At 46.0% G+C, this 18,605-nt stretch overlaps 1 protein-coding gene across 2 annotated transcripts in view; it reads right to left on the bottom strand.

Annotated features, from left to right (window-relative positions):
• The window catches only part of LOC138503572 (uncharacterized), a 40,305-nt gene extending 23,429 nt beyond the window's left edge, over positions 1-16,876 (bottom strand). For both annotated transcript variants that reach the window (XM_069623398.1, XM_069623399.1), the window contains exons 1-3: positions 16,546-16,876; positions 10,604-10,742; positions 8,247-8,389 (exon numbers count right to left, since the gene is read on the bottom strand). In XM_069623398.1, coding sequence (XP_069479499.1) covers positions 8,247-8,389; positions 10,604-10,742; positions 16,546-16,861 — 598 coding nt within the window. In that variant the 5' untranslated portion in view covers positions 16,862-16,876. The remainder of the gene's footprint in view (positions 1-8,246; positions 8,390-10,603; positions 10,743-16,545) is intronic.
• Positions 16,877-18,605: the final 1,729 nt, after the last annotated feature.

The following is an 18,605-nucleotide window of genomic DNA, read 5'->3' as shown; positions in this document are numbered from 1 at the left end:
GCTATACTCGTTACAATGCACCATTGAATCCAGTCTGTAGGGATGCATTGATAGACATTTTCTATTGAATTGTCTTTGTTGTGTAAAGAAGTCTTTAAACAATAAAACATCTTCACCGCAAATGTCAATTGAATTCAATCACTATTTGAAGTCCTGGATTGAGAGATTTGCATCACACTCTTCTATTGAACACAAGCTACAAAGAAACATTTGTCACATTCGCCAATTTGAGATTCTTTATGATGAGGTACTTTGATAATGATGTTCTTTTAAACCATGCCTGTAGAGGGGTTTGTATATCATAATCTTCTACTGAACACAGAGTGTAGTGATTCTCTACTGAAACATGTATTGAATTTGCCTATTGAATGCATTCAAGAGGATTGCTTATACGACTGTCCTATTAAAAACACTGTATAGAGGCATATCTGTGGGCGAGGCACATAGGCAAAGGGTGAGGGTAGCGGTGGTGGTCGCCTCTTGTGCGACCTTGACAGGGGACACCTCTGGCAGCATAGCTGAGTTGCAAGTCTAATGCTAACAATGTGACTTAAAGATGAGGGGTGAAGATGGCTATGAAGAAGGACCGTCCCAGCTTACTATGGGAGAGGATGGGTTGGCAAGGTGCAGTAGCACACGTTTCACTGAGCTATCCAAAGTCGTGTATCCAGCCATGCGTGATTATACTCTAGGGCCAAAGAGAAGAGTTCTAGTTAGGGGTGGGAGAAGGGCAGCGAGGGCAAGGCCATCAGGTATTTTTTTTTAGATCTTTTCTGGAAACGATGAGTGATGCGACACAGCAAAGCCCCCGAGAAAGTGTTCCGTATTTTATCCCAACAGGACCAGCTCAGCTCTTTATCAATCTGAGGTTGATAGAAAAAGTAGCAATACACATTGCCATAATAACATGTTGTATTACCTTGCTTAGAAGCGGTGATGTGGCAGGCTGGCAGCCTGAGGCCCGGAAGGTTTAACATATGAGGAAAGGTTGAAAGATCTCACTGTTTCTTCTTCTTCAAAACAAATGTAGGCAACAAGGACGCATGGTATATGTGTAGCTGGCATTCTACTGAACGTCAAAAGGGCATTACAATTCACCTAGGAGTTCAGTGAGCATATAGAGGAATGAGGCAGATGTAAGTGTTCCTTTATGAGGTCATGGAAGCAGAGACGGGTTCTATATCCTTTCTATGTTTGGTAGGTGGTGCTAAATACATATTCATGGGTGATGGCCGTCTGGCACTCGCTGCCTTAATATTTGACGTCATCAGGCTTAAAATAGAATCTATAATGTGAAAATAATAGATTGTCATTTGTTGCAAACACACGTTTTACGTCTTTTGCCATTGGTCCTTTTTAAAATCTCTAATAACATGAATGGTATTGGGCCCATAGATTCCAGCTCTACCACATTATATTCCACTGCTATTCGATGTTGCATTTTTTGGTACAAACACATTGATCTGTGTTCTTTCAAGCTATGTAACATTCTATGTACCTTGGGTTGATGGAACAATATGATGTAGATGGAATGTGGAGAAAGTGTGGTGATTGGGATTGCCACACGTATAAGGTAGGTGAGAGTCTTTATTTACAGTCCAGTAAAGCCCTGCAGCCCAGTCGCTCTCTGCATCTCTAACCCCTGTCCCCATTATTCTAGAAAGGTACCCTGACTGAACGCTCAACAGTGTCCAGAAAAGCCCCACAGCTCAGGTGCTCGCCACATCCCTAACCCCCACCCCCCTCACTCTAGAATGGAGCCCAAGCTCAAAGCACAACATTGTCTTGAGGATTACCACACATAAAATAAATTGTTTAGGAATAAGGAAACGAATAGGTGAAAAGAACACAAGAATAAGAAAAGAACATAGGATAGCAACTTGAGATGCATAAGGAAACTTGTGACTATATACAGTAATGTGATGTAGCGTCTGTCTTGTTTACTTCATAACATAATCTTAATATTTGGCTGGTGCCTTTGTTACTCGTTTGGGTCTAGGTCGGCAAAGGTGTGGTAGTTGCCTCACTGGTATCTATCTGAAACGCCTAATGTTTGGCAAGATTGTCTGCTAGATTTTATACTTTTGTTTGAGTCTAGACACATCCCGCATGAATGCACAGTGCATTCTACTGCTAGACCTATCCCCGGCTACCGAAACCTCTCACAACTGTTCCCTTGTGTCCCTGCAATTCCTGAGTGGCCTGCATATGTTGCATGGATAATCTTATCCCTCAGCATAACGGGTACTACTAATTGCTGCCCTCCTGCTAACATGTTCTTTTCCAATGATAAGTGATCTTTTACTTTCCTGTAAGGAAGCATGGATTTATCAATAATCCCTTTTTCTGGCCGGCCTGTGTTTGACCACACCATTATTTGTGTTAGTTCAACATCTGCCTTTAATTGCCTTCACCAATCCTCTCTGGACTTCACCGCTTCATGGTCCTTGACATTTACACTAGCTATTACATCTTCATCCTCTCCTTTACTTTCCTCTTATGATTGCCTATATTTCATAGCAGGCCAAGAGAGGAAGGTGGCTACATTATTCAGTGCCTCAGCCACATAATCTACTTGGTAATGCTATTCTTGTAGTCTTAGACTTAATATCGCTATCCTTGGCATCGCTCTCGATGAACCTTTGGCTGTGAGTGCTTCTACTACTGGTTTGTTGCCCGTATGTATACTAAATTCTTTTCCCCATACCTATCGCCTATATCGTTCCACTCCCCAAATGCAGGCTAGTAATCTCTATATGACAGAACTGCACGTAGCAGAGAAGAACTACCCAGTTCACAAGTTTGAATTTTTGGCATTGAAGTGGGTCATTACAGAGAAGTTCTAGGATTACTTCTATGGCTCCACCTTCACAGTGAGGGCTGACAACAAAAACGTATGTCAGCGAAACTGGATGCTACCGGACATCAATGCCTCGCTGCACTGTCAACATACAATTTCAATTTACAATACACACCTGGGTGCACTAACATCAATTCTGATGCCTTTTCTCGGAGGCCTCATGCTCAGGTGAATGATATCGCTGGATCCACCTCGTGAGTTGTCTTCAGCAGGTGTCAGAGCTAGAGGCGTGGATTGCTTGGAATCCTCGGCTGAGGCGGTACCCACCATCTACTGCAAGATCACCAGCCCGGAAGTATCTGAGCTATTGGGTCTGACCCGAGATGAAAGCTGTATGTCACAGCCAGTGGATCCTGGCATTGTTGCATTCCTGAAACCTAAGGCAATGAGAGCAGGTGTGTCCAGAGATGCCTGTCATGACCACGATGCAAGCTGCAATGCTCAAGGAGTGAAAGACGCATATGCAGAAGGGTAGAATCCTGTATAAGGAAAGCAAAGTTGGAGACCAGATGCTACACCGCCTGGTGTTACCACAGAGATTCCACTGAGCTCTGTATTGTATGCTCACCACAACCGTCACAGACATATTGGCAGCAACATAACCTTTGAGTTGGTCCGCTCAAGGTTTTTCTTGCCTAGACTAGCGGCAGATGGCAGGCATTATTGCCAGCACTGCGCCAGGTGTCATCAGGAAGACTGTGACTCATCCTACAGCCTATCTTCAATACCTGCAGAGTTCTAGGCAAAAATACTTTGTGTGCTACGGTTGGACTAATTCCGACTAGGAACCGGATTTTGATTCAATGCTCATCAAGCAAATGCTGAAGCTATTTGGCATCAAGAAGTCCCATAAAACTCAATACCACCCTCAGGGGGATTCCCAAGTGGAGAGGTTCAATCACACCCTCTTGGCCGATGCTGGACATCCTGTGGCTGGAGAAGAATAGATGGAGTCAGCATATGGCGACTTGACCCATGTTTTACAACTGTACAAAGGACGAGGACAATGCCACTGGGTTTACACTGTACTTCTTGATGTTTGGAAGGGACGCCCAGCTGCCTGAAGACCTGTTTTGGAGCATCTGCAGGGGAAACATGCAGCAAGTACTACACCAGCTATGTGAAACAGCTCAAGCACTAACTAGAGCAAGCACATCCGCTTGCCCAGGCAGCCACGGAGAACACAGCGGACGGAAACAAATGCTGCTACGACACCAAAGTCTGGTTTCATGCACTTCAGCCTGGTGATCGTATGTTGATTCACAGCCTGGAAAAGAGAGGATGTAACAATCTAGGGGACAAGTGGGAGTCTCAGCCTTTCATCACTGGGCATCAGAAGGGAGAGCTCTGTTTCTACTGACTGCGAGAAGAGGGACGGCCAAGGGAACCTTCTTTTCCCAGTCGAAGATGAGGTTGAGCTGACACCGGAAGTGGTTAAAGAAGAATCAGCCAAGGGAATGATAATGAGACAGCGATGACTCCACACTGACCGGTCCCAAGGAAATCATTTGAAGGCTCAATCCCTGAAAGCTTCAGATACTACCAAGACCATGATATCAGCAGAAGGCCAACCAGAAACCAGTGAGGATGCTGATGCCAAGGGCGATCAGTTTCCCGCCTACCCAGACCATTTCTTAGATCAGAGACTAGTGTGGGTCCCTACACCCAGAGATCCAGAACCTGAACCCCATCCTGGGCGTGTTCCTTCTAAGTCCAATCCTGATAATAATATCCCTGCTATGGAGGGAGAAACCCTTAATTTTTCCTCCACTGGAAGATGGGGTCACCAACTTGGTGCAGAGTGCTCTGCTGTTTTGGGGGGAAACCCTAGATGATGCCCCGGCTGCTTTCCATTGTTCCACCAGGGAGAGCAGGCCTGTAATGAAGGTAACTTACAATTCACCCGGGGTCCAGTCTGACCTTCCCATTGCCCGCTCCTTAGTCGTCTTCCATACCACCTTCTTTAGAGCGGGTTCCTAACAGTTATGGGGTACTGTGTGAGGTGTCTGAAATTCAGGGTACTTGGTGGCAACCGGTGGCCTATCAATCAAAATCATGGTTTGACCCATTCATAGAACAGGCCAAGCTTATCGTCAGGGCCGAAGATAGTTCAATGGGTGGGGGTGAGAAGTAAAAAGCTACCCAGCCCTAGTGGTCTCATCAGGGATCTCTGAAATAAATAGAGTAAAGGACCATCACACGAGGCATCCTTTACTCTAAGCAGAGGAAAAAAAAGTTTTGCTTGGCACAAGCGGGATGCCACAAACAATGTTTTTTCAACTCTTGTCAAGGAGGGTTGTTAGGCGCTCTGCTCCGGTGCTTTTGCACCACCACTGCCAAGGCCTGCATAGAGGTACTCCCCTGACAGGCAGCAGAGCGCCCAAGATCACTGCACCCCTCTCCTCCCCACAGCGTCCCTCACATCACCGTTGGACCCGGGCACTGCATTCATCTGTGATACGAATAGTGCATTGCGCTCAACGTTTCAGCACTCCCAGACTGCGTAAAATTGATAAAAGGGCTTGCCCCCGGCCAGGCGGACAGCAAGAATTCCTCGGGCTGCACCTAGCAGACACAGCCCGAGTTGAGATGAGTTGTGTGGAGCCTCCACATGCTGCAGCTAACGCTGGGCTGCAGCTGATATAGGCAGCCCAGACAACTTAATCCAGGGACTCCTCCAAGGCTGCATCTGAGTGCTGGGCTGCAGCTGACATGCGCAGCCAAGTCAGAGGAAAGACTTGAAGGCCCCCACACATTGCTGCTGTATGCCTGCCAGAGAACCATCAACAGAGAGCATCCATCAAGAGAAAGAACACCAGACTGCAGCAAGGACCTTGAGACAGCCCTAGTGTCTTTCTCCTTGGTGTTTTGGGGCACAATCCATCCTACACTAACATTTGCCTTTCCATCCCTTCCCAACATCACATCAAGGCTCACCAAGGTGATCTTGAACCCAGGTACGTGGGTTTTGGAGACAGATAAGAGGCGGGTCAGAAGATAAGTTAAGTGGTATATTTGTTTATTGTGTGCCCATTTACACCTGTTTCCCAATAAGGTGTGTGAGAAGACCCCCCTGCTTGATTTTTTGGAGACACTGCGACACCAAGAATATCACTTTGTGCAAACACTTTACATCAAAGGGCATTGTATATGAAGGTAGGCCAGTGGACATCTGTTTTGATTGATAAAGGATATAAAGTGTGTTTTCTCTTTTTCAGATTGCTCCCATTATATTTTCAATTATTTTCATAGATTACTTGAAAACAAGTGACAATCTCTGGATTTAATATTCAAAGGACACGGTAACCAAAACATATTTCGAAGAGGAAGGGTTGGAAGAATTTGGCAGTGAGGCAAAACTTCAAGGTCTGAGACTCACACACACACTGAGTGAGGCTGTTGTTGTCTGCGTGTGATATACTGGTTCTAGTGCGGTCAGATGAATGTTTAATGCCTGAAAGAATCTCTGAAAACCTAACAACTAGTCATCTTATATACAAACATAGTGTGATCACAGTGTAAAAGCAAATATAGAGCTAGAGACTAAATCCGGTCTCCTCTTTTGCTTCAGACAGAGTAATTGCAGGCAAGATGGGGGTGTCAGTCCATATTTGCCATGTGTGCATTATTTAGGGAGAGCTAGGTGTTGCCGCTTCTACCCTTAGATTGCTGCTTGCAACCTCTGTGGGCTGTTTTACACCCCCTGTGATTCAACCAATCTCACTACTGATCTATTAAAAGTAGGTTTGCCCTTTTGTTAGTTCAGTGGTGGAAGTTTGGGCAATACAGTATATAAAACACAAAGCTCCTCTTGACTGGAAAATGTGGCTTTAATGTAAAAGATCTAAGATGGCAAAGTGTCTACCTTTCTCAATTGCCTTACAGATTAAACCCACACAACTCATAACATAAACACATAACTTTACATCTTGACCACTTTGCACCGTCCTCCATCTTGCAATCATCCTCCTTTCAGTGCCCCACCCTTTGCACTTAAAGTCCGTTGATAAGCATTGCCCTTCCCATGATATTCCCCTTGCAACCTCTAGGTTACAATTCGCAACCTGACCACAACCCCTTAGGTCCTCTACTGCTCCCCAGGTTATCCTCTCCATCCGAACAGGGATAACACTACCCCATCAAACTCCCTAATCACCTACTCATATTCAATCTGCCATTGTTAGCAAACCACATGCATCCACAAATCATGGTTATACAATCACCAATAACTTCAGGCGTGATACCAAGCGGGCCCATCACACCAGGAACAAACATTTAAAAGATGAAAATGTGTCCCCCTAATGTAAAGGCCTTCAGGAAAAGACAGACTATTAAATACCCAAACAAAATCTTCTTCCTTTATGACCCATCCAATGGTGAAAGGTCGAGTAATCCAAGTCCAGGGGGAACGGTTGGCTCCCATGCAAAAGGTTCTTATACTTAAACCTCCACACAGCCGCTCCCTGACAAACAGCATTGCTAAATGGTGAGCTGTTCCGAATGCCTAAAACATCCGGTGAAAGACTCATCCTTCGTTTGCCATGGTGTCCCTTGGCCTGTTATCTGGTGTCCCTTGGCCTGTTATCTGGTGTCCCTTGGTTTGTTATTTATCACCTTTTTATCAATGCGTCTGCATCAGGTTTTTAAGACTAGATGTTTAAAAAGAAAAAGTATAATAGCTGAAGCCCGGGTGCAAGATCGTTTTCCGTGATGTTATTGGTGGTTTATAGTCATAATTTCGAAAAAGAAATGTCGACAAACAAAAATGTCGAAAAGAAATGTCGAAAACAATAATGTCGACATCCTATACTTATAATGTAAAAATTCATTTTTTAGAAAAAAAAATGTCGACAAAAAAAATGTCACTTAGAACTATCAACACCTCACCCAACACCCCCTGCAACTCCCCCCACACCCCCCACCACCACCCATACTCAACACATACTAATTATATATATATATTTATTTATTTATTTATTCAATAATTAAATAAATAAAAAGTGTATCATTTACTACGGGGGTCCCCCCCCAACCCCCCCTCACCCAACACCCCCCTGCCACCACCCCACACCCCCCACCACCCCTCATACTCAACACATCTAAGTTATATATATTTATTTATTTATTCATACAATAAACAGTCAAAATTTCGAAAAAATATCGAAAAAATGTCGACATTATTGTTTGTCGACATTATTTTTTTCGACATTTATTTTTCGAAATTTTGACTGTCGACATTTTTACTGTCGACATTATGACTGTCCACCGTTATTGGCTTAGAGCTCAATGATTGTGTGATGTCACTTCCTCTATGACTTGGATTACATGTTGCCACAGATCTCACATGAGTATAACATTTCTAATCACGTTAAGGACGTTAACTCACCCTTGCCCTTGAAACAAAATCCGCTCTCTGCCTGAAGGTAGACACAAGGCATTTGGTTGACGACTCCAGTTAAGTTCAATCCGCATTTAGCATTCACCTTCACGCGGGGCATCACTATCTTCTGCTCCTTCACCCAACCCCAGCTAATGCAAAGAGAAAGGAGTCAGTCTGCACAAACGAACAACACATCCAATCAAACAATACATTAATTACATGGCTAATAAGTTCTCCATTTGTAAGAAATTGGCCGTGTGTGGCAGGAGGTCCATTCTGCCTCCGCTGACACTGGTGTTAACATGCAATCTGAATGAAGCAGCAGTCCTTGCAACGAAGGACTCAATATACTTCCCAGCAACATAGCAGGTTTAGTAAAGCATACACTAGAAGAAGACAGGTGTGCTTTAATTAGGAAATATGGAAACATTGGCCACTGAACCAGTTTACCTGGAGGGTTATTCCAGGTTTATTTAGCATTATTGTGTTTTTGATTTATAAAGTTAAACATTTCACAAACGTGATTTACAAGAACATAAAATTACATATGTAAAAGGAAAGAAAAAAAAGAAAAAAACCTTCATAAGTCCATAAAGGTTATACAAACAGATGAATACAATACAACTGCAGAGAAGACGATCTTATTACAAACAATCAAAGGTGCCACTTGCACCTTCTCGCCGAGGAGACTTAATTCTTAAGTCGTGAATCTGTTTAGGGCCAACACAAGTGAGACACTGGGCCTCATTACGAGGATGGCGGTAACCCGCCAGTGTTACCGGCGGTTTGGTTCCGTCCTCGTAACACGGAATCAGCAGCTTGAGATCCCGGTGCCACCGGGACAATACAAGTCCTGGAGGCCCAGGATATCTGGCAGCGGATTCAGGAAGTCCCCATTCCTGTGGAGTGCACAGGAATGGGTTCATGGAAGCACTGTTGTTAACGGGGCAGGTGATTGTGTGAAAACTTTGCCGTCCAGGGCCATTGCGCCCAGCAGGTCAGACCTGCCGAGCGCATTGGCCCCGGAGGGCATAGTTGGAGAGTGGTGGTCCGGAAAGGGTGCCGGTACGGTGCCACTGGCACCCTTATTTCCAGACCGCCATACTTAGAATGAGGCCCACTGTCTCCCTGCATCAGTTGAACCCAAAAAGATTAACTGAAACCTGTAATTACTTCTGGAGCTTGAACTTTGAAGATTTGGATTCTAATCAAAGTAAGTTTAGAACATCAGAGGATTAGGTGCTTGGGTGATTCGGGGGAAGAAGTGCACCCACACAATCTCCAGACAAGGGGTGCTCTACTCGATAAGACCATACGCCAATACGTTCTAGGCTTGGCAGTTGGTTCAACCGGAAACACAGGTATAAATTACGAGCCCTATTACAAGTAAAGAGATAGATGTATTTTGCTAGGTTTTCTCTCTTTCTCGGAAATTTTGCATATTCCTTGTAGGTCTGATATTAAGCTAAAAGACCAATTGTCAGACCAGGCCTTAGTTACCAGTTTATACTTTGTTCTAGCTGTTCTGATTGGATTTCAATTAATTAATTGGTCATGTTGGTCTTAAAGGCATTCAACGAGTCCAGCGATTGTGAGATCAGCATTTGCCCTAAATCAATATACAATTCATTTGTTGGGGTTGGGGGTTAGAATCCTTGCTAAATTAGCTAATTGTGTCCAGTACACCCTGCGTTGAAGGGCAATCAACCTTAGTTCATTTCTAATGATGAAATTAGGAATAGATTTTGATAGACCAAGGTTTTCTTTCCATATAACTCACCGGAGGGTGTTGAGATAGTAACTGAAGTCCAATGTTGTCATATCAAGACCATGTCAAATTGTTGGTTCCAATTGAGCTAAATAATAGCGAAGTAAAGAGAGTAGCGAAAGTGTACACAGCTGATGTTTGATATTCTTTAGCTGGGATTACAGCTAAGGTGCTAAAGTGTGCAGGTGCTACAGACTAAAGTGGGGTTCTGTGTGACCCAGCAGAGGCTTTGGGTGTTTGGGTAAACATTGAGAGGGAAATGAATGCTGTAGACCTGACAGCAGAATGTAATGTTCATCAAGGTATCCTCCTGGAGTCTGAGTATAACTGGAAAATAGCTGGCACAGAATGTGTAGGATAGGTCCTATGCAGTAGTCGCCATGTTGATCTTACATGTTCCTAATTGAACTGAAAGCATGGACTGCAAGTACCCACCACCCTTCTGTTGTATACGAATTGCTGTGGTGCTGCTTAGACCGCGATCAGGCCAAATGTTCCCACTCTTGGAGAAACCTTTTGCTTGCACTGCTGTCTTTTTTTTTTAAATACATGGAAGGAAGATCGGGCAGGCTCTGCTCCACAAGGTGGACCTTACCTGCAGGATTCGTAGCTCTGGTTGCGTGCAATGCTGACTTGCTCCAAGCTTGCAATGGTGGCGTTGTAGCAAGCACAAGCCTCCTGGGCACTGCTGTAGTTCACTGAAATGGTATTTGTTTGGAATACACCAGCAACAACTAGCAATGAAGAAAGAATGATGCGCATTTTAATCATGATTCAATGAGATGTCCTTAAAACAAATGGGTAAACAATATGGCAAAGCAGAAGGAATGTTGGTGCACTTAAGGTGAACTATAATCAGTAGCAAAAGAGAATTACATTATCCCTAAATACATCAATGGCAACGTTCCTTCTGGAAGGTTGTGTCCAGTTCTGGGAGCCACATCTCATTGTTTAGACATGTATGCCCTAAACATATGTTCGGTTTGTTTATCCACATCAGGAATGTTATGTTCAGATCGGGAGGCCACATCTGGAGTATTGTGTGCAGTTCTGGGGCCGCACCTGAAGTTGGAGTCCAGCTGTGGAGGTACATCTGGTGTATCAGTGCCAGTTACGGTGAAAATGACTGCGATTTGTGGCATTATGCCGACTGATGGGCTGCATGAAGAGTATGTTGTTGAGTTCTTGGGGTTCCATCTTGATTTACTGTACCTAATTTGGAGGCCACATTTGGTATATTGGGTTCAATGACGCGCATTTCAATGATATTGCATTTATAACACGCCTATACACAAGTGGTTCAAGGCGCGACGAGGCAAGTGGGGGAAACAAGGGGAGGACAAAACAACGATCCTACTAGGCCAAGTGACATTGAGATCGTGCAAGTGCATGGGAGGGAGGAAGGGGAAAAGTGCAAGGGGAACAGGGAGGGGGCAGTGCAGAACATAAGATAACAGTGAAATAAATAAAGAGCAATCCTGTCAGAAACACATGCGGCATTAGATCCAGTTCTGGAGACCGTTGGGGGCATTATGGGCAGTTGTGGGGGCCGCCGCTTGAGCATGATCATTGGTCAGTTCACATTGAGAGCATTTACTCTGCCTTTAAAAGGCACATTGGCAGTGTGTGGTCTAGGTCTGTCAGGCACATTGAGGGAAACGTGTCTTGTTATGAACACCACATGGAGAACATTGTTTCCAGCTTTGGAGCCCACATTTCCAGATGGATAAAGTCAGATAAAAGCCTGTCCAGAGATGAAAGGTTAGAATGATGCACAATGGATGTTGTCAGGACGGGCAAAGGTCCCAGAAGGCCCCAACTGGGCCGCCAGCACCTAGGGAAATTAAAGTGAGGTTTGAGACAGCTCTCGGGCTACGCCCAGGGGCCTGCTGCCATCTCCTAGAAACAGACGCCATAGAACTGTCTCAACACCAGGTCAGGGAGAGTCTCTTGCAAAGTGGGGATGGGTCTCTGGCCCTTGGGCGTGTTTGCCCTGAGAGAGGGGTGTGCTTTTGTACTAGGGGCATTCTGTGTGCTTCAGGCCTGTTGGAGACACTAGGGGAGATTTATGGGACAAAAGAACTGAAATATTGCCCAAGCCCTGATCATGGGACGAGTTCCAGACAAATGCTTTTTTCCAGATCGACTTTACCTTACAGCCAAAAATCCTAGTACGCCCCACCGGACGCAGCACCTAAACAAATTGGAGTGAGGTTTGAGATGAATTTCAAGCTGCCAATGAAAATACTGAGGAAGACGAAATAAATGGTTGTGGTTTTCAAGTTCTGAGCAGCTCTTTCTCTGAACCAAAAAGTCCATGCCTCCCTGTGTCCCTGAGCACATCACTTAAGATCATGAGTGACGTCCTGAGACAGCCTGGTAGCCTCCTCCCTAAATCTGTCATTGACTGCTGACAGAGAGAGAGAGAGAGAGAGAGAGAGAAACAGAGAGAGAGAGAAAAAATGAGAGAGGGAGAAAGAGTGAAAGAGACAGAGACAGAGAGAGGTGAGAGAATGAAAAAGGCAAGTGGTTTGACAAAGACAAAGTAAGAAAGTGGAAATCGGAACTGTATGCATAGGCCAGCGGTATATGGGGGGGGAATAGGCCATGCTGTATCTTGTTATGCCTTTGTGTGCCTTTCTATACTTTAATATGTTTAAGTAGTTTGTTATGGCATTTATTTATGCCCTTTATGAGTTGTCGTGGATTTCCAGGCCATGCCATGACTTTCTTTACCGTGTTTATTAGGCTTTAAATTGCAATATCAGATTCTGTCATGCTATGTGAAGCCAGGCTATTCCAGAGCGTAGACTCAAGGCCCATGCATCATAGTCAATTTTCCTGAGCCTCCCTTCTGACTGCCCACAGACACCTCACAGTAACTCTCAATGTTTAGCTCAACCACTCTACCTCACTAGGCGCCTTCAGCTCCTACAGGGTAGCTACTGATACCCCCCAGGGGGCCCATATTTTCCCCTGCTCTGTTGACTGCCCTGGCTGCCTGTATGCAAGCGCATTTAATTCAGGCCGCTCTTCCTTGTGCTACGAGGCGATCTATGGAGTGGGTGCTGAGGACCTCCGGGACAAGTTTCCACGGTATCGCCCCGCTCGTGATCTGCCTCCCCAGAACTCGCGGTACCTCGATTTCACCTGGCCAGGTTAGTGGCCTCTCCTTCTCCGTCTCCGCAGCTAGGCTGTGGAACGCCCTGCCACCTACTGGTAGGGCTACGGAAAACCATCTTCTCAGATCAAGCATCTGCTAAAAACCTATCTGTTTTAGCTTTTGCTACATGTGGCCCTTTTCGTTCTCTTGGTATCTTTAGCGCCAAATGTTGCCTTGGGTGTTTGTGCGCTATACAAGTCCATGTAACATAAAATACCAGATATTATAAATGCAATGCTTCCAGCCTTACACAGGCGAAAGATGCCCACAGACGAACGTGCACTTTACTCAAGCAACTGGCAAAGCCAACAACACACCACATGGTAAGGATAGCCTTACAATCCTAAATGGTACTGGTACGGGACAGACAGCAATATTCTGCCAATGTGGTGTGCTATTTGCATACAATGTTTATTACAATGCACATTTGCAAATAGTCGACATAGGCAACATGCCTACCATTCGCCAGTGTTTTACGGAATGACAACTACAGTGCAATGAGGCCACCAGACCATCCCCCAGCCTGCTCTATTACCCTTAAAATGGCCTCATTGACTTGCTCTTACCCCCTGACACACAACACCACGGCCCTTTGAGGTGTCCGTATGGGTCCCCAAGCCCCATATCTGACACAACCAGCCAGAAACTCACATTCACGCGCACACATCCCATCATCACAGGGAGGGCAGTTGGGACCCCGTGCAAGGGACACCCCCCCCTCACAAGCTCAGACAAGGAGGGGATGTGAAATGCTGCTCGGCTTCTGACCCCAGTCTCCCCCCCACCCCCATATACCCCACGACTGGCCACCACAGCTCAGGAATTCAGTGATCAAAATCACCAACCCGACATGGACATATAAATGGCTGCGGTGTGCTTTGCAAATCCAACGTAACAAAACATAACCTTTAAACCAAACATCCGGTGGCCCTGCTTTCAAGAATGCGCCCAAGTAGCTCAGCATCCACCTGTCTATCAAAAGACACAGGCACTCACATTCGCTCCTATACCAGGGAATGCTGGGGAATAATACATAGTACAGACATTCGGCGCTTAAAGCAGGAATGTATTATGTATTGTATGTTATTTGCCTTTTGAAACCCGCTAACCACCGCATTCATGATACTGTGTGCTACTATGACTCAGATCCAGAAGTTAAATTGTCCGAATGTCTGTGGGGGGGGGGGGGGTCTTCGCGTACACGATGGGCGATGGGCTGCTTTTCCATCGAAAGGCCCTGCTAGAGAACCAGAGGACCATGGAGAGGAGGCGACTAGGGATCCCGCCGAACAACTTAGCGACTTTTTTGTTTTGTAAATGACCCCATCGAACGTGACTCATTTCCTAGTAAGGCCCGCCTGAAAGAGGGGTTTTCGACGTGACGTGCGCGAGTGGCGAAACCGCATTCTTGCACACACAATGGTTGGAAAAGGAGAGACCCGGAGGTGCCGGAGTGCTGAAGGGCTGGTTAAAAAACCTGTTTGGTATCACCCAGGCGAAAAAATGCTATGCTGGCCTCACCCCCCTGCTGAACATCACTAATATGTGGGTGCGCGTTGGGCATGCCTTTTAACAAGACTTGCATTTACAAGTCAGTCGTTCAGCTGGATTACATAAAAAGATCACTAGACAACCTACCTTTTTCACTGAGCAAACATGCACCTGCCCCCCCCCCCCACACACACCTATACATACACATGTATCCCCACATAGTAAGACATATGGATATGCTTTGTTTTGTGCATTTTATGTTGTGCTATTGTACAGGGCTATGCCCCCTGTGGCTCTACATATGTTTCAGACTACTCCCGCTATAATTGCTCGCCAATGACTATGGTGGGTAGGGTTGGTGGGCAGCCCACAGGTCACAGGTTTGAATCCCGGAAGGGCAGCCCGCAGGTCACAGGTTTGAATCCTGTCAGGACAGCCCGCAGGTCAAAGGTTTGAATCCCGGAAGGGCAGCCCGCAGGTCACAGGTTTGAATCCCGGAAGGGCAGCCCGCAGGTCACAGGTTTGAATCCCGGCAGGACAGCCCGCAGGTTAAAGGTTTGACCCAGCAGGGCTGGCTCAACTGTACACTTCACCAGTCCATGAACTGAGCCCCGTTTGATTGCTGAATAGAAATATCTATCGTTTGCAGTGCTATGAAATGCTAAAAGTGTGGCAGCAGGGCCTGTATTAAAAACTGGTGCGCTATTTGGCACTGCATTGTTGCTATTGATTTCAGAAGGGCTACATGTAGCTCAGGCAGTGACTTCAGTCTCCAGCTTTACCCTGTAATTGTACTATACTTTATTTCTGGGCGCAGTGGCTTTTATCAACGTATGTTGCTTATTAAGTGTAATTTAACGGCAAATAAATCGCGATGAGCAGTGTAAAAAACTGATCTGAACTTGGAATAAGGCATTGACTTTCAGCGCATTGCTCTGCTGAGTGGCCAGCTCACGAGGGAAGCACTCGCCTATGACATGGCTTGAACTTTGGCTTGACCAACTCAACCCTCCATCTTTCTGAGGTCAATGCATTGAGTAACATTAAATCGGCCACTACCAACAGATATTATTAGAATGGTTAGAGGCAGTTGGCATGCAGCCAGTGCTATGGAAAACAGCCCCCCAAACAGACAATTCGTCTTTCCTCACATGAGTAATTCAAACAATGTTTCATACATAAAATGTAGGCTGCAGTTTGCCACAGTGGATGTCTATGAAAGCTTAGAGACAAAAAAGGCGCTGAAACATGTGGGAGGATACTCAGTGGCAACGTGCTCGCTATGGAAGCAAGACGACAAGGAACAACACAGGTTCGATCCCCGGGTCCGCCCTTACAAACCTCTGGGTCTTAAGCGCGTTATAAATAACCCATAATATCATATGAATGCCTTGACAATGCTGCTGAGGTGAAAGACAGACGTACACAGGCAAAAGAAGAGAGATATAGATAGCCCGATTCATAGATAAACATAGAGATAAAAAGGCATATAGATAAATACAACTGCATAAATATATATAGCGAAAGATCATTAGAAATAGAACCCAAAGACATAATTATAATTGTTTTTTTTTTATAACGCGCTGGACACCGAAGAAGTTTCTAAGCGAGGACCGGGACTCGAACCTGGGTTGCTCTACGTGTCTTGCTACCAAGACGCCACTGAGCTATACTCCCCGTAACCATAGAAATACATATATAAATAATTCTAACATACCAATATATGGCAGATGGACAGCTATATACACAAACTGACAAATCGAAAGTGCTGCGAAAACGGCCCATTTTGGAGCACTTGAAAACTATTCCCTAACATCGTTGTCATATTTCTGGCCGTCAGAAAGTTCCTCTGGTCTTGAAGTGCGTCATAGTTGGAGTTTTACCTTTGCATGGAGCAGGGCACTCGGCGGCCAGAGAGCCGGCAGTCAGGGCCAGTAGGACTCCTAGAAGCCGGAGCATGGTGCCGGTGGGGTACAGGCACTGGATGGTGGTCAGCTTGGAATGAAGGGTGCTCAGGTGCGCAGCCGCTGCTGGAGCCGATGCGGCTGCTCTTGGGATCTTGAATTTAATAATGAAGAGGCCTGAGAGGTGTGGGCTGGGGGCTGGAGCCTGTCTGTATGGCGTCACAGGGTGCTCCTGTGGGTAGGGCAGGCAGAGCCTGAGGGCTAAGCTCGGGTTACCTTCTGACACATCAGGCATGAGGACAAGTCTCCGTTCATGCGAAAAGCAAAGGTGTCCCATCACACACCCCTCATGGGCATGCGGCAGCCGAGGCTCAGCATTCACAGGCCACAGAATTCAGGGAAACCGTGCAGTTCAGAGTACGTCAGTCACAACACATGCAATTGCGTTAATGTGTTCACTTGCGCCTTTCTAACCGAGTTGCCGCGCCCGGTGCTGCGCGTACAGGATGTCTCAGAACACAGTTCGTCAAAAATAACTGGGAACATGAATACAATACACAGGAGGCCCAGTGCAAGGTGGCGAATGGGAGGCTCAAAATAGAGAACGTTGGAACACACAGTGGGGGCTGGGGAGGGGAGGGGCATTAAGTCATGTCTTCCGTGAGCGACCGGGCGCAGTGCCAGTGGGTCTCGGGTCTGCCCTGCCAGTGCCCTGTTCAGGGCCCCCACCCCCACCAACGCCCTCAACCCCATGACCCAGCCCTACCCTCTGCAACAATCTGACGGCGCCCATTGGACCACACTGAACCCCGCTGAGACGCCGCTTGACTCAAAGATGTGTTTGGTTGGCACCTAAAGTTAGAGGCCGGTGATTACTTTTGTTAAACCTACCTCTGTCTACAGCAGGCCATTTTATAGAATGTGTTGGAATTAGAACTGCGATGGGACACTTACAAATAAAAGCCCCACACAGCCCCAGTTACCTCCCAAATATGGCCCTCAAATGCCTATCAGATCAAGTATCAGCCAAACAACCGAAGTGAGCCAGGGACGCCAGTTCACCAAAATGCCATGGGTAGTGGAAGTGACATCACACGACCCATGACCTCTGATGACATCACAGAAAGTTATGCCATTTGTCCCCACCCAGTAGTGACATCACGGGAAGCGATGGAACACAACGTTTCACCCCTTGAAAAAACAGGCAGTTGCATCACATAGCATTGTTCCTAAGTACACTACGAAAAATATGGTTACAATATCACTATAATGTGATATACATTTTATACAAGAATGGATCACCATATTTATCATTAACATCAGTGTGAATAGGCCGATATTACCAAATTACTGTAAATGCAAGCAGACGTCCAAAGCCAAATGATAATGATGTGTTATTATATAGCACTGACGCTTCAGCGCTGTATATAGAACAACTATACATACAATATCACCCAACCTGTATAGAATCCCAGAAAGACAAATGATTTGTTATTGCTATTCTTTCCCATTTAGGGTCACTGCACAAACTGTTACGCTTGTGGAACCCCATGTTTTTTAAGAGGCCTGAACAAGAAAGCCAGCCTTTACAGAAACAAAGTGCCACATGGCACTGGCCACAACCCAGGAGCTTCCATTGCAAGGGTAGCAAGGTTGACCACAGAGGTAGCACGGGAGACCTCAGGGGTCGCAGTTGCGACCCCTGACAACCCCAAAATGACGTCCCTGAATTGAGCCTCCTGCTGCCCTTGTAAAGTGTGTTTAAGGGCCTCGCCCAGCGCTACATGATTCTTCAATAGGCACTGGGCCAGACAGATACTTAAGTTTACATGACAATGAGCTGGAGGCAAGGGGCCCATTATTTGCTGCGCCGGCACGGGTGGGGGTCACCCTTGTGCGGCCACACTCCCAAAGCGCACCTTGAGCCAGCAGTGATGGGGTGCTTTCAGTCTCACAACATGGGACTTGAGGTCAGCTGTTTTCGCTCCTGTCTCCATACTCTACCTCGCCATAACTGCTCCTTAAAATGGACTTCCAGC

The sequence above is a fragment of the Ambystoma mexicanum genome, chromosome 11 (assembly GCF_040938575.1).
Source record: "Ambystoma mexicanum isolate Mex_15411 chromosome 11, UKY_AmexF1_1, whole genome shotgun sequence".
Lineage (NCBI taxonomy): Eukaryota > Metazoa > Chordata > Amphibia > Caudata > Ambystomatidae > Ambystoma > Ambystoma mexicanum.
This window is presented reverse-complemented; position numbering and strand designations above follow the sequence as displayed.